The sequence below is a fragment of the Suncus etruscus genome, chromosome 13 (assembly GCF_024139225.1).
Source record: "Suncus etruscus isolate mSunEtr1 chromosome 13, mSunEtr1.pri.cur, whole genome shotgun sequence".
In the NCBI taxonomy this organism is placed as follows: domain Eukaryota; kingdom Metazoa; phylum Chordata; class Mammalia; order Eulipotyphla; family Soricidae; genus Suncus; species Suncus etruscus.
This window is the reverse complement of record NC_064860.1, coordinates 82077331-82094135: the sequence shown is the minus strand read 5'-3', so window position 1 is coordinate 82094135 and position 16805 is coordinate 82077331. Positions and strand designations below refer to the sequence as shown.

The 16805-nt window shown below is 38.5% G+C and overlaps 1 protein-coding gene across 1 annotated transcript in view; it reads left to right on the top strand.

Moving 5' to 3' along the window:
* SENP7 (SUMO specific peptidase 7) overlaps positions 1 to 11892 on the top strand; it is a 115447-nt gene extending 103555 nt beyond the window's left edge. Inside the window, exons 20-24 of the mRNA XM_049785597.1 lie at positions 291 to 343; positions 2110 to 2153; positions 2946 to 3014; positions 5404 to 5554; positions 11235 to 11892. Coding sequence (XP_049641554.1) covers positions 291 to 343; positions 2110 to 2153; positions 2946 to 3014; positions 5404 to 5554; positions 11235 to 11372 — 455 coding nt within the window. The 3' untranslated portion in view covers positions 11373 to 11892. The remainder of the gene's footprint in view (positions 1 to 290; positions 344 to 2109; positions 2154 to 2945; positions 3015 to 5403; positions 5555 to 11234) is intronic.
* Positions 11893 to 16805: the final 4913 nt, after the last annotated feature.

Sequence of the window (16805 nt, the reverse complement as noted above, 5' to 3'; positions counted from 1 at the left end):
AGTGAAGGGCTCTCAGGATGCCACTTCACACATGTTTCAGTACAAGGGTGGAACTACAAATGAAACATGCCCCTGAGCTCTTCCTTCCTCTGGCTCTGTTATCATAGCACTTTCTACAGACAAATCTTCCTAACATGTCTAGGAATTAATGCCATGAATCTTCAGACATAGGTCCCAGATTTTTCTCCCCTGTAATTGCTACTCTGCATACAAATTATGATTTAGTTTTATCTGAGTACTTTGTATTACTCATAAAATGTGGACATAACTATCCTATTATTTCTAATTAGATAACGATCAACACCCTACTTCAACACAATCCCTGGTTTCGGAGGATTCCCAAGTAAGTGTGCTCTTTATATTTGTGAAGGAAGGAAAACTTAATATACTTTTATCTGTAAGATAGGGAATTACTAGATGATTAGTGATGGATATTGGTGGTCTTTAAATTTTGCTGTTTTATGATTCTATTGTATTTTTTGGTGGTGGGAAAGAGGGAAGTAGTTTTTCTTCAATCTGTTTAACTTTTATCACCCTAGATATGTTTATTTAGTAGTTTATCTGGTCATCTTGGCTACTGACCATTTTGATCACTTTTGTAGGTCAGATTTACTTTATGATATCAGCAGTATTTTTGTTTGTTTGTTTGTTTTTTGGGTCGAGCTCAGGGGTTACTCCTGGCTCTACGCTCAGAAATTGCTCCTGGCAGGCTCAGGGGACCATATGGGATGCTGGGATTCAAACCACCGACCTTCTGCATGAAAAAGGCAAATGCCTTACCTCCATGCTATCTCTCCGGCCCCTATCAGCAGTATTTTTAAAAATAGTTTGTTCATATAAACAAACATACTTTATATCCTATTTTTATTGTTTTGATTTGTTGTAAAAAATCATTCAAAATGGACTTCAATATAATTCATATGACTTCTAAGGTTATGTTAACTTTATATGTATCTGCAAAATCATAAGCCTGGTCTACATTTAGGGATTCAGAGTCTTAATTGAGTTAATCTCATTTTGCTTTTTTAGTATGGATATGAAGTAGCCTCTGTAGTATAGTCTAGTGTCTTTATTGTTAATGTTGTGTGGTGGACAAAAATAGGAACTTCTGGAGTCTGAGAGGCAGCATGGAGGTAAGGCGTTTGCCTTTCATGCAGAAGGACGGTGGTTCGAATCCCGGCATCCCATATGGTCCCCTGTGCCTGCCAGGGGCGATTTCTGAGCATAGAGCCAGGAGTAACCCCTGAGTGCTGCCGGGTGTGACCCAAAAATCCTAACCCCCCCCAAAAAAAAGGAAGTTCTTTTTTGTTTTCCTTCTGATGTTATAGTGGCAAAATAGAGATGAGTTCCTTTTCGCTTCTTAGTTTTGTTCTGAATTTGTTCTTAGACACTATATAGGATTAAAAAAAATTATAATGCCAGTTGAGTAAAACTTCTTGCACTGTTTCTCACTTAGAGATTCACTGAGTATCTTAGAATAATAAAAGTCTTATATTATATAGTATTATATAACTATAATATGTAATATAATTAAAGATTAGTAATAAAATGATAAAAGTTCACAGTTCAGAGTTCAGAACATAATAAAGAATTAGAGTAAGTTAAGCCTTGCCTTAAGGAAATGTATTAAGACTAATATATTAATTTTATCAGCAGAACAATAAAACACCTCATTTCTTTCCTCTGTATATACATTAATATTCTGCTTTTTGTACTTTAAATGGAAAATTATGTCTCTACTAATATTATATACTTAATCAGATAGGGCATAGAAGGATATATTAATTCGATTTGCCTATCACTGCCTAAGATGATGTCAGTAAAAGAATTGAAATTCCATATTGATTTTTAGTTCTAGGGCTTCTTGAGACATATGTAGAGTGTGAACTTACTTTTATATCCTATTGTAATTTTTTTCTATAGGATCTGGGAAAAATAGCAATTATTTTGCCAGAGTAAGAAAACAAACCAGTGATATTTAAGAAATGAAGTTAGCTCACTTCAGATAGTGAAAAGAGCACATTTGAAATTTGAAACATTTTAAAGATTGACAATATTTATTTAAATTAGTTTTTATTTCACCATCTTTAAAAATTCATGTTATTTCAGAGTACGGAGACAAGTATGTCAGCACCAAAGAAAATGTGTAAAAGGTAGGGGCATGCTATAATGTTTTTCAGATTCTTTTTTGTTTTAAAATTATATTTATTTAAACACCGTGATTACAAATATAATTGTAGTTGTATGATTACAGTCATGTAAAGAACACCCCCCTTCACCAGTGCAGGATTCCCACCACCAATTTTCCAGATCTATCTAATCCCCACCCCACCCACACCTGTACTCGAAACAGGCTTTTTTTCCCCCTCATTCATTCACATTGTTATGATAGTTTTCAGTGTAGTTATTTCTCTAACTGTACTCATCACTCTGTGTGGTGAGCTTCATGTCATGAGCTGCACCTACTGAGAAGATAGGGGGAAATAAGGGTTGGGACTGAGGCAGTAAAATATTAGAAATGAGATTTGTAGGGCAATATCAAGGTCACAATACAAGATGGATGTTATGGATATATAAAATATATGCATACAATACTATCAATAGGAAAACAAGGAGAAAAAAATTCCAGTGACTGTCCCAACATAAACCAGTACTAAAACAGCCCGCCCTCCTCCCAAAGTGCATTTCCATTAGTGTAGGGAGAGGTAGTGGGGAAGCCTGAGGACAAATAAGAGTCCACCTGAACCACTTCTGGCCATCTGAGCTGGCACCAAGGAAGGCCTGGAGTCAGGGGAAAAAGACAAGGACGGCTGGGGGCCTGCCAAGCCTCCCAGCACTCCTCAGGCCAGGGAGAAGGGCTCCAGTATGGGGCCGTTTTTCAGATTCTTAATTTTACCATATACAAATAAGGACCAATTGACTTCTCTTTTTTCTGCTTTTCTTAGACCATGCATTCTCATACTAGACTCCTTGAAAGCTGCCTCTATACAAAACACAGTTCAGAATTTGCGAGAGTAAGTAATGACAATTTTACCCTTCAGTTTGCTATTTAAAAATGTCAATAATTTTGAAACTACCATATAAATTACTATGAAAAAGTATTATTACAAAGAGAAGACTATTGGGGAAATTTTATTTTGTCTTATATTTATTGTTGATATTTACTTATTTATATGTTTATTTTATTTATTTATTTATTTATTTATTTTTATTTTTTGGATTTTTGGTCACACCCGGCAGCTCTCAGGGGTTACTCCTGGCAGGCTTGGGGGACCATATGGGATTCTGGGATTCGAACCATTGACCTTCTGCATGAAAGGCAAATGCTTTACCTCCATGCTATCTCTCCGGCCCTTATCTGTTTATATATATATTTTTTTTTTTTATTTTTATTTATTTATTTTTTGGTTTTTGATCCACACCCAGTGGCACTCAGGGGTATCTCCTGGCTATTTGCTCAGAAATTGCTCCTGGCAGACAATGGGGAACATATGGGATGCTGGGATTCGAACCACCTTTGGTCCTGGGTTGGCTGTTTCGGCCGCTTGCAAGGAAATGCCCTATTGCTGTGTTATTTTTGTATATTTAGGTATATTTAAATAAAGTAAATTAATAGTGCATATTCTATATCATGTGTAAGTACTAAGTATTTAAACTTTTCAAGAAGTATTAGAAAGTAAAACTTGAATTCGTATTTATAATTGAACAGCATAATTTTACTAGGGAGCAATTTTAATTCATTTTATTTTATTTTAGTTGTTTATGTTTAATTGCTTTATTTATGCACGTGGTTACAAAATTGTTCATTTGGGGTTTAATTCATATAGTGTACACCATCCTTCACTAATTCACTCTTTCTATCACTGTCACTGAAGTCTCCTATTTCCCTCCCAACCCTACCTCTCACCCCACCTTGCTCTTGGGCAGGCAAATTGCAACATTTTATCCCTCTTTCCCTTTCTCTCTCTTTCCCTCCTTCCCTCCTTCCCTCCCTCCCTCCCTCTCTTTTCCCCCTACTCACTCTCCCTCCTTCCCTCCCTCCTTCCCTCCCTCCTTCCCTCCCTCCCTCCCTCCCTCCCTCCCTCCCTCCCTCCCTGCCCCCCCCTCTCCTTTTTGAAACTGTTGTTAGCATTATTGTTAATGGACAGATGCCTTGCTTGTTAGGCACCTAGTTCTTGTCCAGAGCAATCAGTTCCAACTATCATTGTCCTCATAGACCCTTCTCTACTCTAGCTACACTCACCTCTATGTGGTGAGCTTTCTACCCTGGGCTAAAGCTCCTGAACTTTGTCTTTAATGTCTCTGGGTATTATTACCATACAATCTCTTGTTCTTTTTTGGGGGGGTTTTATTTTTTTTGTTTTTTGTTTTGTCAGTGCTCAGGGGTTACTCCTGGCTCTACACTCAGAAATTGCTCCTGGCAGGTTCAGGGGACCATATGGAATGCCGGGATTCTGCATACCAGGCAAACGCCTTACCTCTATGCTATCTCTCCGGCCGCAAATTTTTTCTTTGATTTTTTTTTTTTTGGGTCACACCTGGCTTTGCTCAGGGGTTACTCCTGGCTCTAAGCTAAGAAATCACCCCCGGCAGGCTTGAGGGACCATGTGGGATGCGATGATTCAAACCACCTTCTGCATGGAAGGCAAACGCTCTACTTTCATGCTATTTCTCCTGCCCCCTTCTTGTTTTTCTTATGCCTACACATGAGTGAAATTATTCTGTCTCTCTCCCTTTCCCTCTGGCTCATTTCATGCAGCATAATAGGGAGAAATTTTAAATGTTAGTAGCTCTCAATAGTAACATGTTAGGAAAAATATTCATTTTTATTTTTGTGTGTATAATTATATAGTTTATTTTAAAATCTGGAAAAGATATAGCAGCTAACATTTTAAAACATTATTGTAGGGGCCAGAGTGGTGGCACAAACGGTAGGGCATTTGCTTTGCATGTGCTGACTTAGATGGACCGAGGTTTGATTCCCCGGTGTTCCATATGGTCCTCACTGGTGTGGCCCGAAAACAAAAAGATAAAAATAAAACAATTGTTGTCGACCAGGGATTTGGCTCTGTAGTAGATACTTGCTTTTACATATGTGAGGCTCTGGGCTAAAACCGCCTTCACAAATAAGTTATTGGTGTACTAGTAATATACAGTGATCAACTCTCTCTCTCTCTCTCTCTCTCTCTCTCTCTCTCTCTCTCTCTCTCTCTGTGTAGTGAAAACTGAGTTGAGAAATTGAGCTGTTAATTTGAAATTCAGTGCTTTCTATTAAAGTTTGTTAAGTATGGAAATTTAGCTTGAGACAAATAGCTGACAGCAAGTATTTTTCCACTTTATGAAAGTAATGCATCATAGTAAAGAGATTTCTATTCCACTTACTCTACTTTTTGATGATTTAAGGTATTTAGAGGTGGAGTGGGAAGTTAAGCGAAAAACTCATCGTGAATTCAGCAAAACAAACATGGTGGATCTATGCCCTAAAGTTCCTAAACAAGATAATAGTAGTGATTGTGGAGTATATTTACTGCAATACGTGGAAAGTTTCTTTAATGTAAGTAAAAATATAATTTTTTTTAAAAACTGCAATATCAATGATATAACATACTATTTTTAGGTGTATATATAATGATTTAATATTTGTATGTTTGTGAATGATTACAATAAGTATAGTTAACATCCACCGTTATCAGTAAGTTTTTATTTCACAGTTACCAGTCCACATTCTTATGTGACTGGACCAGCAAAGAAGCAAGAAAATATTACAGGTAACTAACAAAGGGGAAAAAAATCAGACTCTCATGTGTTCTTAATATTGAAGTTACCAGATGTGAACTTTAGTTTGATTTATATGCTAGTGAAATAGTAAAAGATGGGGCCGGGCGGTGGCGCTGGAGGTAAGGTGCCTGCCTTACCTGCGCTAGCCTAGGAGACGGACCGCGGTTCGATCCCCCGGCGTCCCATATGGTCCCCCAAGCCAGGAGCGACTTCTGAGCGCATATAGCCAGGAGTAACCCCTGAGCGTCACCGGGTGTGGCCCAAAAACCAAAAAAAAAAAAAAAAAAAAAAAAAGAAATAGTAAAAGATGAATAGATGAAGGATGGAATATACTAAAACAAAATCTAGAGGTAATTCTAGGCTGGAAATGCATAATGTTTCTGAAAAGAGTTACAGTTAGGTTTGTTTAATATAAGATTAAACTAGTAGAGAATATGAATCAAGCACATTTAAAAGGACAGTAGATGGGGCCAGAGCAGTAGCGCAGCAGTAGGACATTTGCCTTTTTTGCGGCAGATCCAAAACAGACCTCGGTTCGATCCCCGGCATCCCATGTGGTCCCCCAAGTCAGGAGCAATTTCTGAAAGCATAGCCAGGTGTCACCCCTGAACATCACCGGTGTGGCGCAAAACCCAAACCCCCCTTCCCACCCAAAAAAAGGCAGTAGAAAGTGTACAATTGTAGAGAGGAAAAAATGTGCAAATAAGGGGCTGGAGCAGTGGCGCTAGAGGTAAGGCATCTGCCTTGCAAGCTCTAGCCTCAGCTGGACCGTGGTTTAATCACCCTGCATCCCATATGGTCCCCCAAGCCAGGAGCAATTTCTGAGCGCATAGCCAGGAGTCACCCCTGAGCGCCAAGCATCAACAACAACAACAAAGTGCAAATAATAGACAGGTCTGTCATGATCACTCTATCTTGGAAGTCTTCCTTTTCTCCCCCCCTGACTTTTACTATATCACTGTGATTTACTAATTTGTTCATAATACAGTCATTTCAGGTGTTAAGTATTCAAACATTGATTCCACCACCAGTGTGACCTTCTTTTCACCAGTGCCCACAGTCTCTCACCCACCACATTTCTGGTTTTTGTACAGGCAAACACAAATCACTTCATTTTGCTTGCTACCACACAAAGGCAAATGGAATTACCAAAACTTAGATCAACACAGGTCAGTTTGAAGTGACTGTGATGTTTCTCCATGATACCAAGTTCATTTTTCTTGGTATTACTAAATGGTTGGTGCTACATGAGCCCTTCAAATGTTTAGGTTCACTGTTAAAATTCGCTGAGCCTGGGGGTTACTATCTAGCTTTGCCACCAGATTTTCAAAGATGTTACTGAGCTGACACTACTATCAAACCTTGAGGTGTCCAGGAGTTATGGAACTAAAACAAATTTGAAGACTTGGAAGTTTGATAAGGTTAAGTTGTGGAACTACGCTATGATTGTTGGAGGATGTAAAGGTGTGGTGTCGGGCTACCGTAATTCACACAGAAAGAAGGGTGGATCTGCCCGTCCCCCTTTCTGAGAAAGCCACAGAGGTATCAACTCAGACTGGGCTATCTGGGAAGTATAAGTGGCCATTATTTTCTTTTGGAGCTTGGTGGAGGACCAGGACCATTTTCCAGGAAGAGGCCATGGAGGTTGGAGGTTCTGGGTTTCACAGTGGTAAAAGGGAAACCCAGACTTTTCTTTTTTTTTTTTTTTTTGATTTGTGGTTTTGGGGTCACACCTAGCAGTGCTCAGGGGTTACTCCTGGCTCCATGCTCAGAAATCGCTCCTGGCAGGCCTGGGGGACCATATGGGATGCCGGGATTCCAACCACCATCCTTCTGCATGAAAGGCAAACGCTTTACCTCCATGCTATCTCTCCGGTCTTCTGCATGTAAGTCAAATGCCTTATCTCCATGTTATCTTCCGGCCCCAAAACCTAGACTTTGAAACCCTGTAGTCCAGTCTTACTACAGGACTTAGTTGCTCATATGATTTGATTTTAGTCATAGAGCTAGATAGGCCATTTCTGTTGGAGGGTGTGTAGGGGGTAGCATTCAGTTGCTGCAGTTCATGCAGAAAGGGGTATTACACCCCCCCCCCCAAATCCCACCTCAACTCTTCTGAACTGGAGAACCCTTCTTTTTTTTTTTTCCTTTTAGAGACCATTGTGAATTACAAGTCTTTCATAGTTGTATTTCAGGCATATAGTGACAGTAGATTAGGGCCAGTCCCACCACCAAAGTTGACCTCCCTCCACCAGAGTTCCTAGGATGCATCCCATACTTTCACCCTTTGCCACCTGGTCTACCAGTGTAACAGCTAAATTTTGTATTTAGCTTGTTATAGTTTGGGTCTCTCTGTTTTTTAAAAATAATATCTTTATTTAAGCACCTTGATTACAGACAAAATTATAGTTGGTTTTCAGTCATATAAGGAACATCCCCCTTCACCAGTGCAACATTCCCACCACTAATGTCCCCATTCCCTCGCCCCCGCCTGTATTTGAGACAGACATTTTGCCTCTCTCACTCACTAACACTGTCATGACAGTCATCAGTGCAGTCATCTCTCCAACTGCACTCTCCACTCTGCTGCGGGTGAGCTTCACATCATGAGCTGGTCTCTCCAGCCCTCATCTCCATGTCTCTGGGCATTACCACAACAATGTCTCCCATCCTTCCCAAAACCCATAGATGAGTGAGACCACTCTGTGTCTATCTCCTCCCCCCTGACCCACTCCACCTAGCATAACAGATTCCATGTACATCCACATACAGGAAAACCTCATGACCTCATCTCTCCTGACTGCTGCACAATATCCCATCTTGCATATGTACCACGGTTTCTTTAGCCATTCATCTACTGAAGGGCATCTTGGTTTTTTCTAGAGTCTGGCTATTGTAAATAGCGCTGCAATGAATATAGGTGTAAGGAAGGCATTTTTATATTGCATTTTGTTTTGTTTTGTCTTTTTGGATCACACCCAGCGGCGCTCAAGGGTTACTCCTTGAGCTGTACTCAGAAATAGCTCCTGGCAGGCTCGGAGGACCATATGGGATGCCAGGATTCGAACCGCTGTCTGTCTGCCTGCAAGGCAAATGCCCTATCTCCATGCTATCTCTCCAGCCCCTTATATTGTATTTTTGTGTTCCTAGAGTATATCCCTAGGAGTTTAGGTTTCTTGATTCTATTTGAACTGGAGAATTCTTAAATTTTAGTGAGATTTCATGGCTTTTATTGGTATGTTTTTGGTTTTGGTTTTGTGCTTTCCAAGCTTGATTGTTACAATTTTCACTCTAATTGGGTAGGAATACCATACTATAGAACATAGTAAACATAATAAAAATCATGGGTGTCGTTACTAGTGGCTTTGCACTCAGGAATTATTTCTGGGGTTCTCAGAGGTTCATATGGGGTACTGGGAATTGAAACAGGTTAGCTCCACATAAGGCAAGCAACTTGCCCAGTTTGCAATCTCTTCAGTCCCAGTTTATTTTTAATTTTATTTTTTGGTTTTGAACCACATCTAGCAGTTCTTAGGGCTTAGTCCTGGCTCTGCACTCAGGGATCATTCCTGGTGGTGTTGGGAGACTATATGTAGTGCTAAGGATGGAACCTGGGTTAGGCTAGTACCCTACCTGCTATACTATGGCTATTGTACCCATTGAAGATTTTATTTTGCATTTTCTTTTTTATTTTATACCAAAGAACTTTATTATAGGCTAGTCATTCTCATTTCTTCATACACTTCCCAAAGAGATTTGATTTTACTTTCAGAATATTCAAAGTGTCATATGTTACATATTCTGAGTTTTTTTTTAAATCATTTTTACTGTATATCTAGGTCAATTGTGGTGCCATTGTGGGGAGAATATTGAAAATACTAAGGTTTGTTTGGGTTTTTCACATTATATATAATAGAACCTAGGTTGAAAAATTAGAGTTTGGAGAATTTGATAAAGTTGCTCACAATCTGTGGGTCTTTCTAAAGTAAGCCCTAACAAAATCAGTAGTAAGTCTAATAAAAATACACAGGTATGAGTCCATTGATCTTTTCTTCCTAGTCCTTTTCAGTTTGATACCTGAGACTCTTTGAATTTTTTTCAGCAAAGCATACACCCTTGTTATATCTGACTTCTAATAGTTTCACCAAATATATGATCATTCCGATAGCTTTCCTATGCAGTTAGCTTTTTTTTTCATCACAGGGGAGATGTCTTTGCAGTTGCCATCTGCAACTTCTTAATATAATGGAATACAGTAGTTCTTGAAACCATATATCATACTAAAATAAGGGATTTTCTATGTTTTTTTCAAAAACGCTTTTGTTTTGTTTTAAGTCTTTATTGCTCAGACATTTCTTGTAATCAGGCCAAGGATTTTTTTCCATTTTCCCCATATTTTTTTGGGCCTATGCAAACAATGGTGATTGCCACTGTCACACCTTTCCTGTTTTTTTTTTTTTTTGGTTTTTGGGCCACACCTGGCGTTGCTCAGGGGTGACTCCTGGCTGTCTGCTCAGAAATAGCTCCTGGCAGGCACGGGGGACCATATGGGACACCAGGATTCGAACCAACCACCTTTGGTCCTGGATCGGCTGCTTGCAAGGCAAATGCCGCTGTGCTATCTCTCCGGGCCCTCCTGTTTTTTATTTTAACCCTTATCCTTTAAGAAAAAAAAAAAAACAAAAAACAATTTACTGAACTTAAAAACAAATAACAAATGCCTCTTGAATACAGGCAGGGGATGGGATGGGGGAGGGTGGCATTGGGAGGGGGAATGTTACACTGATGAAGGGGAGTGTTCTGTTTGTGACTGTAACCCAACTATAATCATGTTACTTAAATAAAAAATATATTTAAAAAAATAGTTTAAAATGTTAATATGTTGTAAAAATTATGCTCAAATTAGCCCAATTTCTGCAATATACTTAATCATTCTCTACTAGAAATTGACTTAGATATGTGTCATAACAGATAGATGATACTTGAATGTACAAAAGTTAGCAATTTCTTTATATGGAGGCCACATAGTGTTCAGGTACTCGTGATTTGGAGCTCAGGTTTTATTCATGGTGGTGCATGGGGCACCATGTGCTGTGGTTTAAATTTGGGCTCCTGTGTGCCAGACATTCATCAGAGCATTGTCCAACTTCTTGAATTATCTCTCTGGCCCCAGAAATGAACAATTTAACATGGTTGTACAACCCTGTGACTATACTAAAAACGATTCAATGGAATACTTTAGAACAATTGTGTGGTATAGGAATTACTTCTCAAAGTTGTATCACATCGTACAGCTATTTAAAATGATTAAAAAATAATTTCTTAATCTTGGAAAAGTTAATAAAGCGATGAAGACACGAATTTTATGTTGCGTGGACAGAAAGTACATGTAAATTAAAGCATATTTGAAGCATTTGAATTGTACTGCTAAATTGACTTTTTTTTTTTCTTACTAGGATCCTATTGTTAACTTTGAACTTCCCATTCATTTGGAGAAGTGGTTTCCTCGTCACGTAATAAAGACCAAACGGGAAGATATTCGAGAACTCATTTTGAAACTTCACTTGCAGCAGCAGAAGGGCAGCAGTAGCTAGTTAATCTGTACAGACCTGACACAGATGTTCTATACGATTACTAGAAAGCTGCTTACCAGCATTTGTCTTAGCCAGCTCACAGAGAAGAAAATAACCTAGAGTAATTGTTTTTAAGTCGCTGAGCATTATTTAAAATATATAACATAGAAATTAGCATTGTTGGGTTCTCATTAGATGATGTAGAAATGGGGGTTATGTAGATAAACGTGAGATAGAAATGATTTCATAAATATTTGATATTTTTCTGATAAATATGCTTGGATTATGCAATCGCATATGTAATGTGGTCATGTTTTTGTAGATACTAAAACTCTGTGATCTGTACTTCTACATAACTGGGAGTTGAGGGGAGTTGGGTTCTCCCTGGTGCCAGCCCCAAAGCTTGTCAGACTTGTTGATAAGCCACATTATATAGTAATTTTATTCTTTGCAGCTCAAGCATGCAGTATGAATACTGTGTATTTTTTTTTTTAAAGAATTTAGTATCAAGGCTTCAGAAAATGCCATTTACGGCATCCATTCTGTATAGTAAAAAGAATACATAATGTTAGAAGATGATGAATTTGACTCTTTCAAATGCAGCCTATTTTTCTCAGTCGCTAAGCAGAACCATGACTCTGTTCTAATAATTTCCCCCATTTCTTTTGATATTATACATGGGGACCTGAGAATTTCGTTCTTTTATTTAAGGTGAAAATCGGAACAGAAATACATTAAAATTATATATGTAGCTCAACATGATTTATTTGAAGTATAGCTATATACATACAGACTCCTGAATTATCCAGGAATATATATAGTTTCTGTACATGTAACGGATAAGACTGGTTTCCTCATAACTTGACTTCAAAGCTTATTTGTTAGTCTAAATAAGTATAATGTTGTAGCTTTATCTACCCAGTATTCATTCACAAAGTCAGATTGTTCTCATTCCTTCTATATTTTTAAATTACAGGTTTTAGAAACTTGTGCTTTCCATAATGCTTAATATTAAATGTTCAGGTATCATCTGAATTCATGTGGTGATGATATGTGATTAAGTACTTCACAACATTCAATGTATCAAGAATTATTTCAGGGGATGATCATATTGTGCTTTCTTTGATAAGATTATTAACAAAATCTTAAAAAGATGTAATGTTTTAAACAGTTTTACAGTTTTACATTGTACTATTGTAAATTTACAATTTACATTGTAACTTCTTAGAAACAAAGAAATAAAATGCAACTGAAAGTTAGAACATTTTCTTAAAAATCTTGTGAATTGGGGCCGGAGAGATAGCATGGAGGTAAGGCATTTACCTTGCATGCAGAAGGACGGTGGTTCGAATCTCGGCATCCCATATGGTCCCCGAGCCTGCCAGGAGTGACTTCTGAGCATAGAGCCAGGAGGAACCCCTGAGTGCTGCCGGGTATGACCTAAAAAACAAACAAATAAATAAAATAAAAATAAATAAATAAAAATCATGTAAATTGAGATTGTCAGTCCAGCCTCAGAGTCCTTAAACTTTGTTTAATCTTGTCATCATCTTTATAGTCTTAGATTTGTTTCTTTCAAGATTTCCTATAAAGATGGTTATGAGTAAGTGCTTCATTTTCAATTTGTGTGTGGGGTGGGAGGGAACTTTTTAAGGTGACATTTTGTACATCTAATTTGGGGAAGCAAGAATATAATGTATCTTGTGACTTCTGAACCTTTTTGTTCTTTTCAAAGACACCACTGTTCTTTATCATATTTTGAAAACTGTTTAAAATTAATTTCCTAAATTCATGTGAAAGTAATGCTTTGAGAATTTCAACATTTTGTATTAAAACTTGTTTCCAATTCAGTAACCTGAGGAGTCATTTTTTCCTTATCAGATATTCTTTGGTCATGGGGAGCAAGCATTGGCTTATATGTATAACAACCTGTTTGTTTTTTTTTAAACTTGATTGATTGATTGATTGGTTTTTGGGTCACACCTAACATAGTGCTCAGGGGTCACTCATGACTCTGCATTCAGAAATCACCCCTGGCAGGATGGGGGCCCATATGGGATGCCAGGAATGGAGCCGGGACCCTCCCTGGATTGGTTGCATTCAAGAAAACACCCTACCACTGTGCTATCTCTCAGCTCTTAACCTGGTTTGATCCCCTGCAGTGCATGCCCTCTTCTGTGCCCCCTCCTTGTCCCCACTCTGCCAGGTGACCCTGGTGGCTCCACTGCTGTTCACGAGTATCACTGCCTTGTCAGGCCCTAGCATTGACCCATCCATCCCTGACGCAGCAGTCTCTGAACACTGCTTGGGGAATTCCTTCCCTTGACAAAAGAAACATCTATGTAATTCATATTGTGTAGCTGATGGTTAGGTTAATTTTTCTTCCTGTTTAAAGGAGCATGTTGTTAAATTGACTCTCCATTCAGATTAGAGCTTCTCTTACTAGCAGGCAGTTTTCTACATATAAAGGCAGAAACTTTTTTTTTTTTTTTTTTTGGTCACACCCAGCAGTACTCAGGGGTTACTTCTAGCTCTATGCTCAGAAATTGCTCCTGGCAGGCTCAGGAAACCATATGGGATGCTAGGATTCGAACCACCACCCTTCTGCATGCAAGGCAAACATCCTACCTCCATGCTATCTCTCTAGCCCCCGAGAAACTAATTTCTGAGTCGTGTGTGTGTGTGTGTGTGTGTGTGTGTGTGTGTGTGTGTGTGTGTGTGTGTGTGTGTGTGTGTGTGTGTGTGTATGTGTGTCTAGACTTTTAACCAAGAACTATGTCTAATCTGGTCTGGCCTTACTCTGTATTGATCTTTCCAGAGTTCATTTTCTTTTCTTTTTTTCTTTTCTGATCCTTTTTACCTCCTCCCTCCCTCCCTCCCTCCCTCCCTCCCTCCCTCCCTCCCTCCCTCCCTCCCTCCCTCCCTCCCTTCCTTCCTTCCTTCCTTCCTTCCTTCCTTCCTTCCTTCCTTCCTTCCTTCCTTCCTTCCTTCCTTCCTTCCTTCCTGTAAAATGCTAGATGATTTCAACTTTTTTTTTAATTGTGAAAATTATTTTGAGCATTGAATAGTGTCTGTACTGGGAGAAATGTCAGTGTTTTACATACTCTTAAATGTCTGCTTGTTTAGACTCATACGAAACCCTACTGAAAACATAAATTCACTTCTGCAGTCTCTTAAAATGTATTTGACTTTATTGAAATGTTACTAATGGGTTGTTAAAAGACCTGAATCTGGGGCCAGAGAGATAGCACAGTGGTAGGGCATTTGCCTTGCATGTGGCCAACCCAGGAAGGACATTGGTTCAATTCCTGGTATCCCATATGGTCCCCTGCGCTGGCTGGGAGCAATTTCTGAGCGAAAAACCAGAAGTAACTCCTGAGTGCTACTGGGTGTGTGAGTTTGATCCTCAGCAACCACATAGGGTCCCCCAACCCCAACCCCAACCTTGAGCCAGGAGGAAGCCCTGAGTACCACTGGGTGTGATCTCAAAAGAAAACACAAGATACCTATAAGCGTTTCAGATAAAGATTTGATTTGCTTGATATCATATAGAATTCTGGTTTTTTTTTTGGGGGGTGGGTGGGGGGTGGAAGCTGTCTCCTAATGCACAAAATAAAGATTAAATCCCTAAACACTGCCAAGTGTAGCCCACAAACAAACAAAAACAGACACTTTCACACTCAACATTTGTAATATAGGTCTATGTTTTGTTTGCATTAGGAGATAGCCAATGTCAGTGACAAATAGTATCAAGAGACTCAAGCTATTCACGGAAGGGACCTATTACACTAGCAGTCTAGGGGACTCAGGGTGGAGGTATGGAAGTATGCGGGGGGGGGGGGGGACTCTGGTGGAGGGAGGTCAACACTGGTGGTGGGAATGGCTCTAATTCACTGTCACTTTATAACTGAAATACAATAGTGAAAGACTTGTAATTCACATTGGTCCCGATTAATAAAAATAAAAAAAAAACAAACCCAGGTTTCTGAAACCTTAAAACTTCATGGAAATTTTTAAAGTAAACATTTAAAATTAGGAAAATTTACTACGTGCAGTGCTTGACTAAAGAATTCCAAGACTTGAAATCTCTTGATACTTTATGAATAGTAAGTATAAGTTGAGTATAATACATTGATTTTCAAAGGATTTTCATATTCTCTAATTCTTTGTAACAATCGTACCTAATTTCTTTTTGAGTAAACCACAGTTAAGGTAATTAATTTACAAAAATTAGCTGGTAAATAATAAACATTTTGTGACTAAGCTTCCTAATTTTTAGAGCAGGAGCATGTTAGAATATTGCGATTTTTTTTCAGATTTCTATTTTCTTGGACTATGTCATTAAGCAATAATTTCCAAATAATGTTTCTTATTTAAAAGTTCTCCGGGGGCCGGAGAGATAGCATGGAGGTAAGGCATTTGCCTTTCATGCAGGAGGTCATTGGTTCGAATCCCGGTGCCCCATATGGTTCCCAGTGCCTGCCAGGAGCAATTTCTGAGCCTGGAGCCAGGAATAACCCCTGAGCGCTGCCGGGTGTGACCCAAAAAAACCACACACACACACAAAAGTTCTCTCTTTTTCTCATTTATCAGCACAAATCTTTTGAGATGTTAAAATGTGGCACATCTGGTTTTTATGCTTGACAATAATGGCAAACTTCTCATCAGTTTTGCAAATACTTTTGTGCACATGTATTTAGTGGTTAATTAATTTTTTGTTATAAAGACAAAATAAGTCACAAAATTAAGTGTATACCTATTATATTTATAATTTACATTTCCTGAACATAAGTCAACACAAAATCATTTTGCTAAATTTATTTTAGGACTCTCAAGAGGAATGTACTTTTTATATGTTTGCAATTTTTTGTTTCCTAGAGCAACAGAAGACATAAATTCACTACTATTAGTGAACCCTAGCTTTGGCAGGGACTTTAACTAAGTTGATTATTTTCAAACTGGTTTATTTGTTTAAAAAACAAAAGAATTTTATGTAAAGGATATTCTTTCTTGGCTAAGAGTTAATCATGTAGGGGTTGGAGCACACTGGGTAATTTGCTTGTTTTTATATAGCCAACCAGTGTTCAATCATTGGCTTCTCTTATGGGGTTCTCCTACTCTTGAGTACAGAGCCAGGAGTAAGCCTGAGCACTGCCTATTGTCACCCCCACCCCCAAAATAAAAGGAGTTCATATAGATAAACAGTAGGCTTCATGTTTAAGTGCAAATTAAGTTATTGAAATCATACAATTTATCACAACATGGATGGAAGTGGAGGGTATTCTGCTGAGTGAAATCAGCCAGAAGGAGAGAAACAGAAACAATAATTTCTCTCATATGTAGGCTATAAAGATTTATAATATGGAAATAACAGATGGTCAAAGACAATAGAACCTGAGAACTGATTTTAGAACTGGACTTAACAAGTAAGTGGGGGGAGTAGGTGGGTGGGAA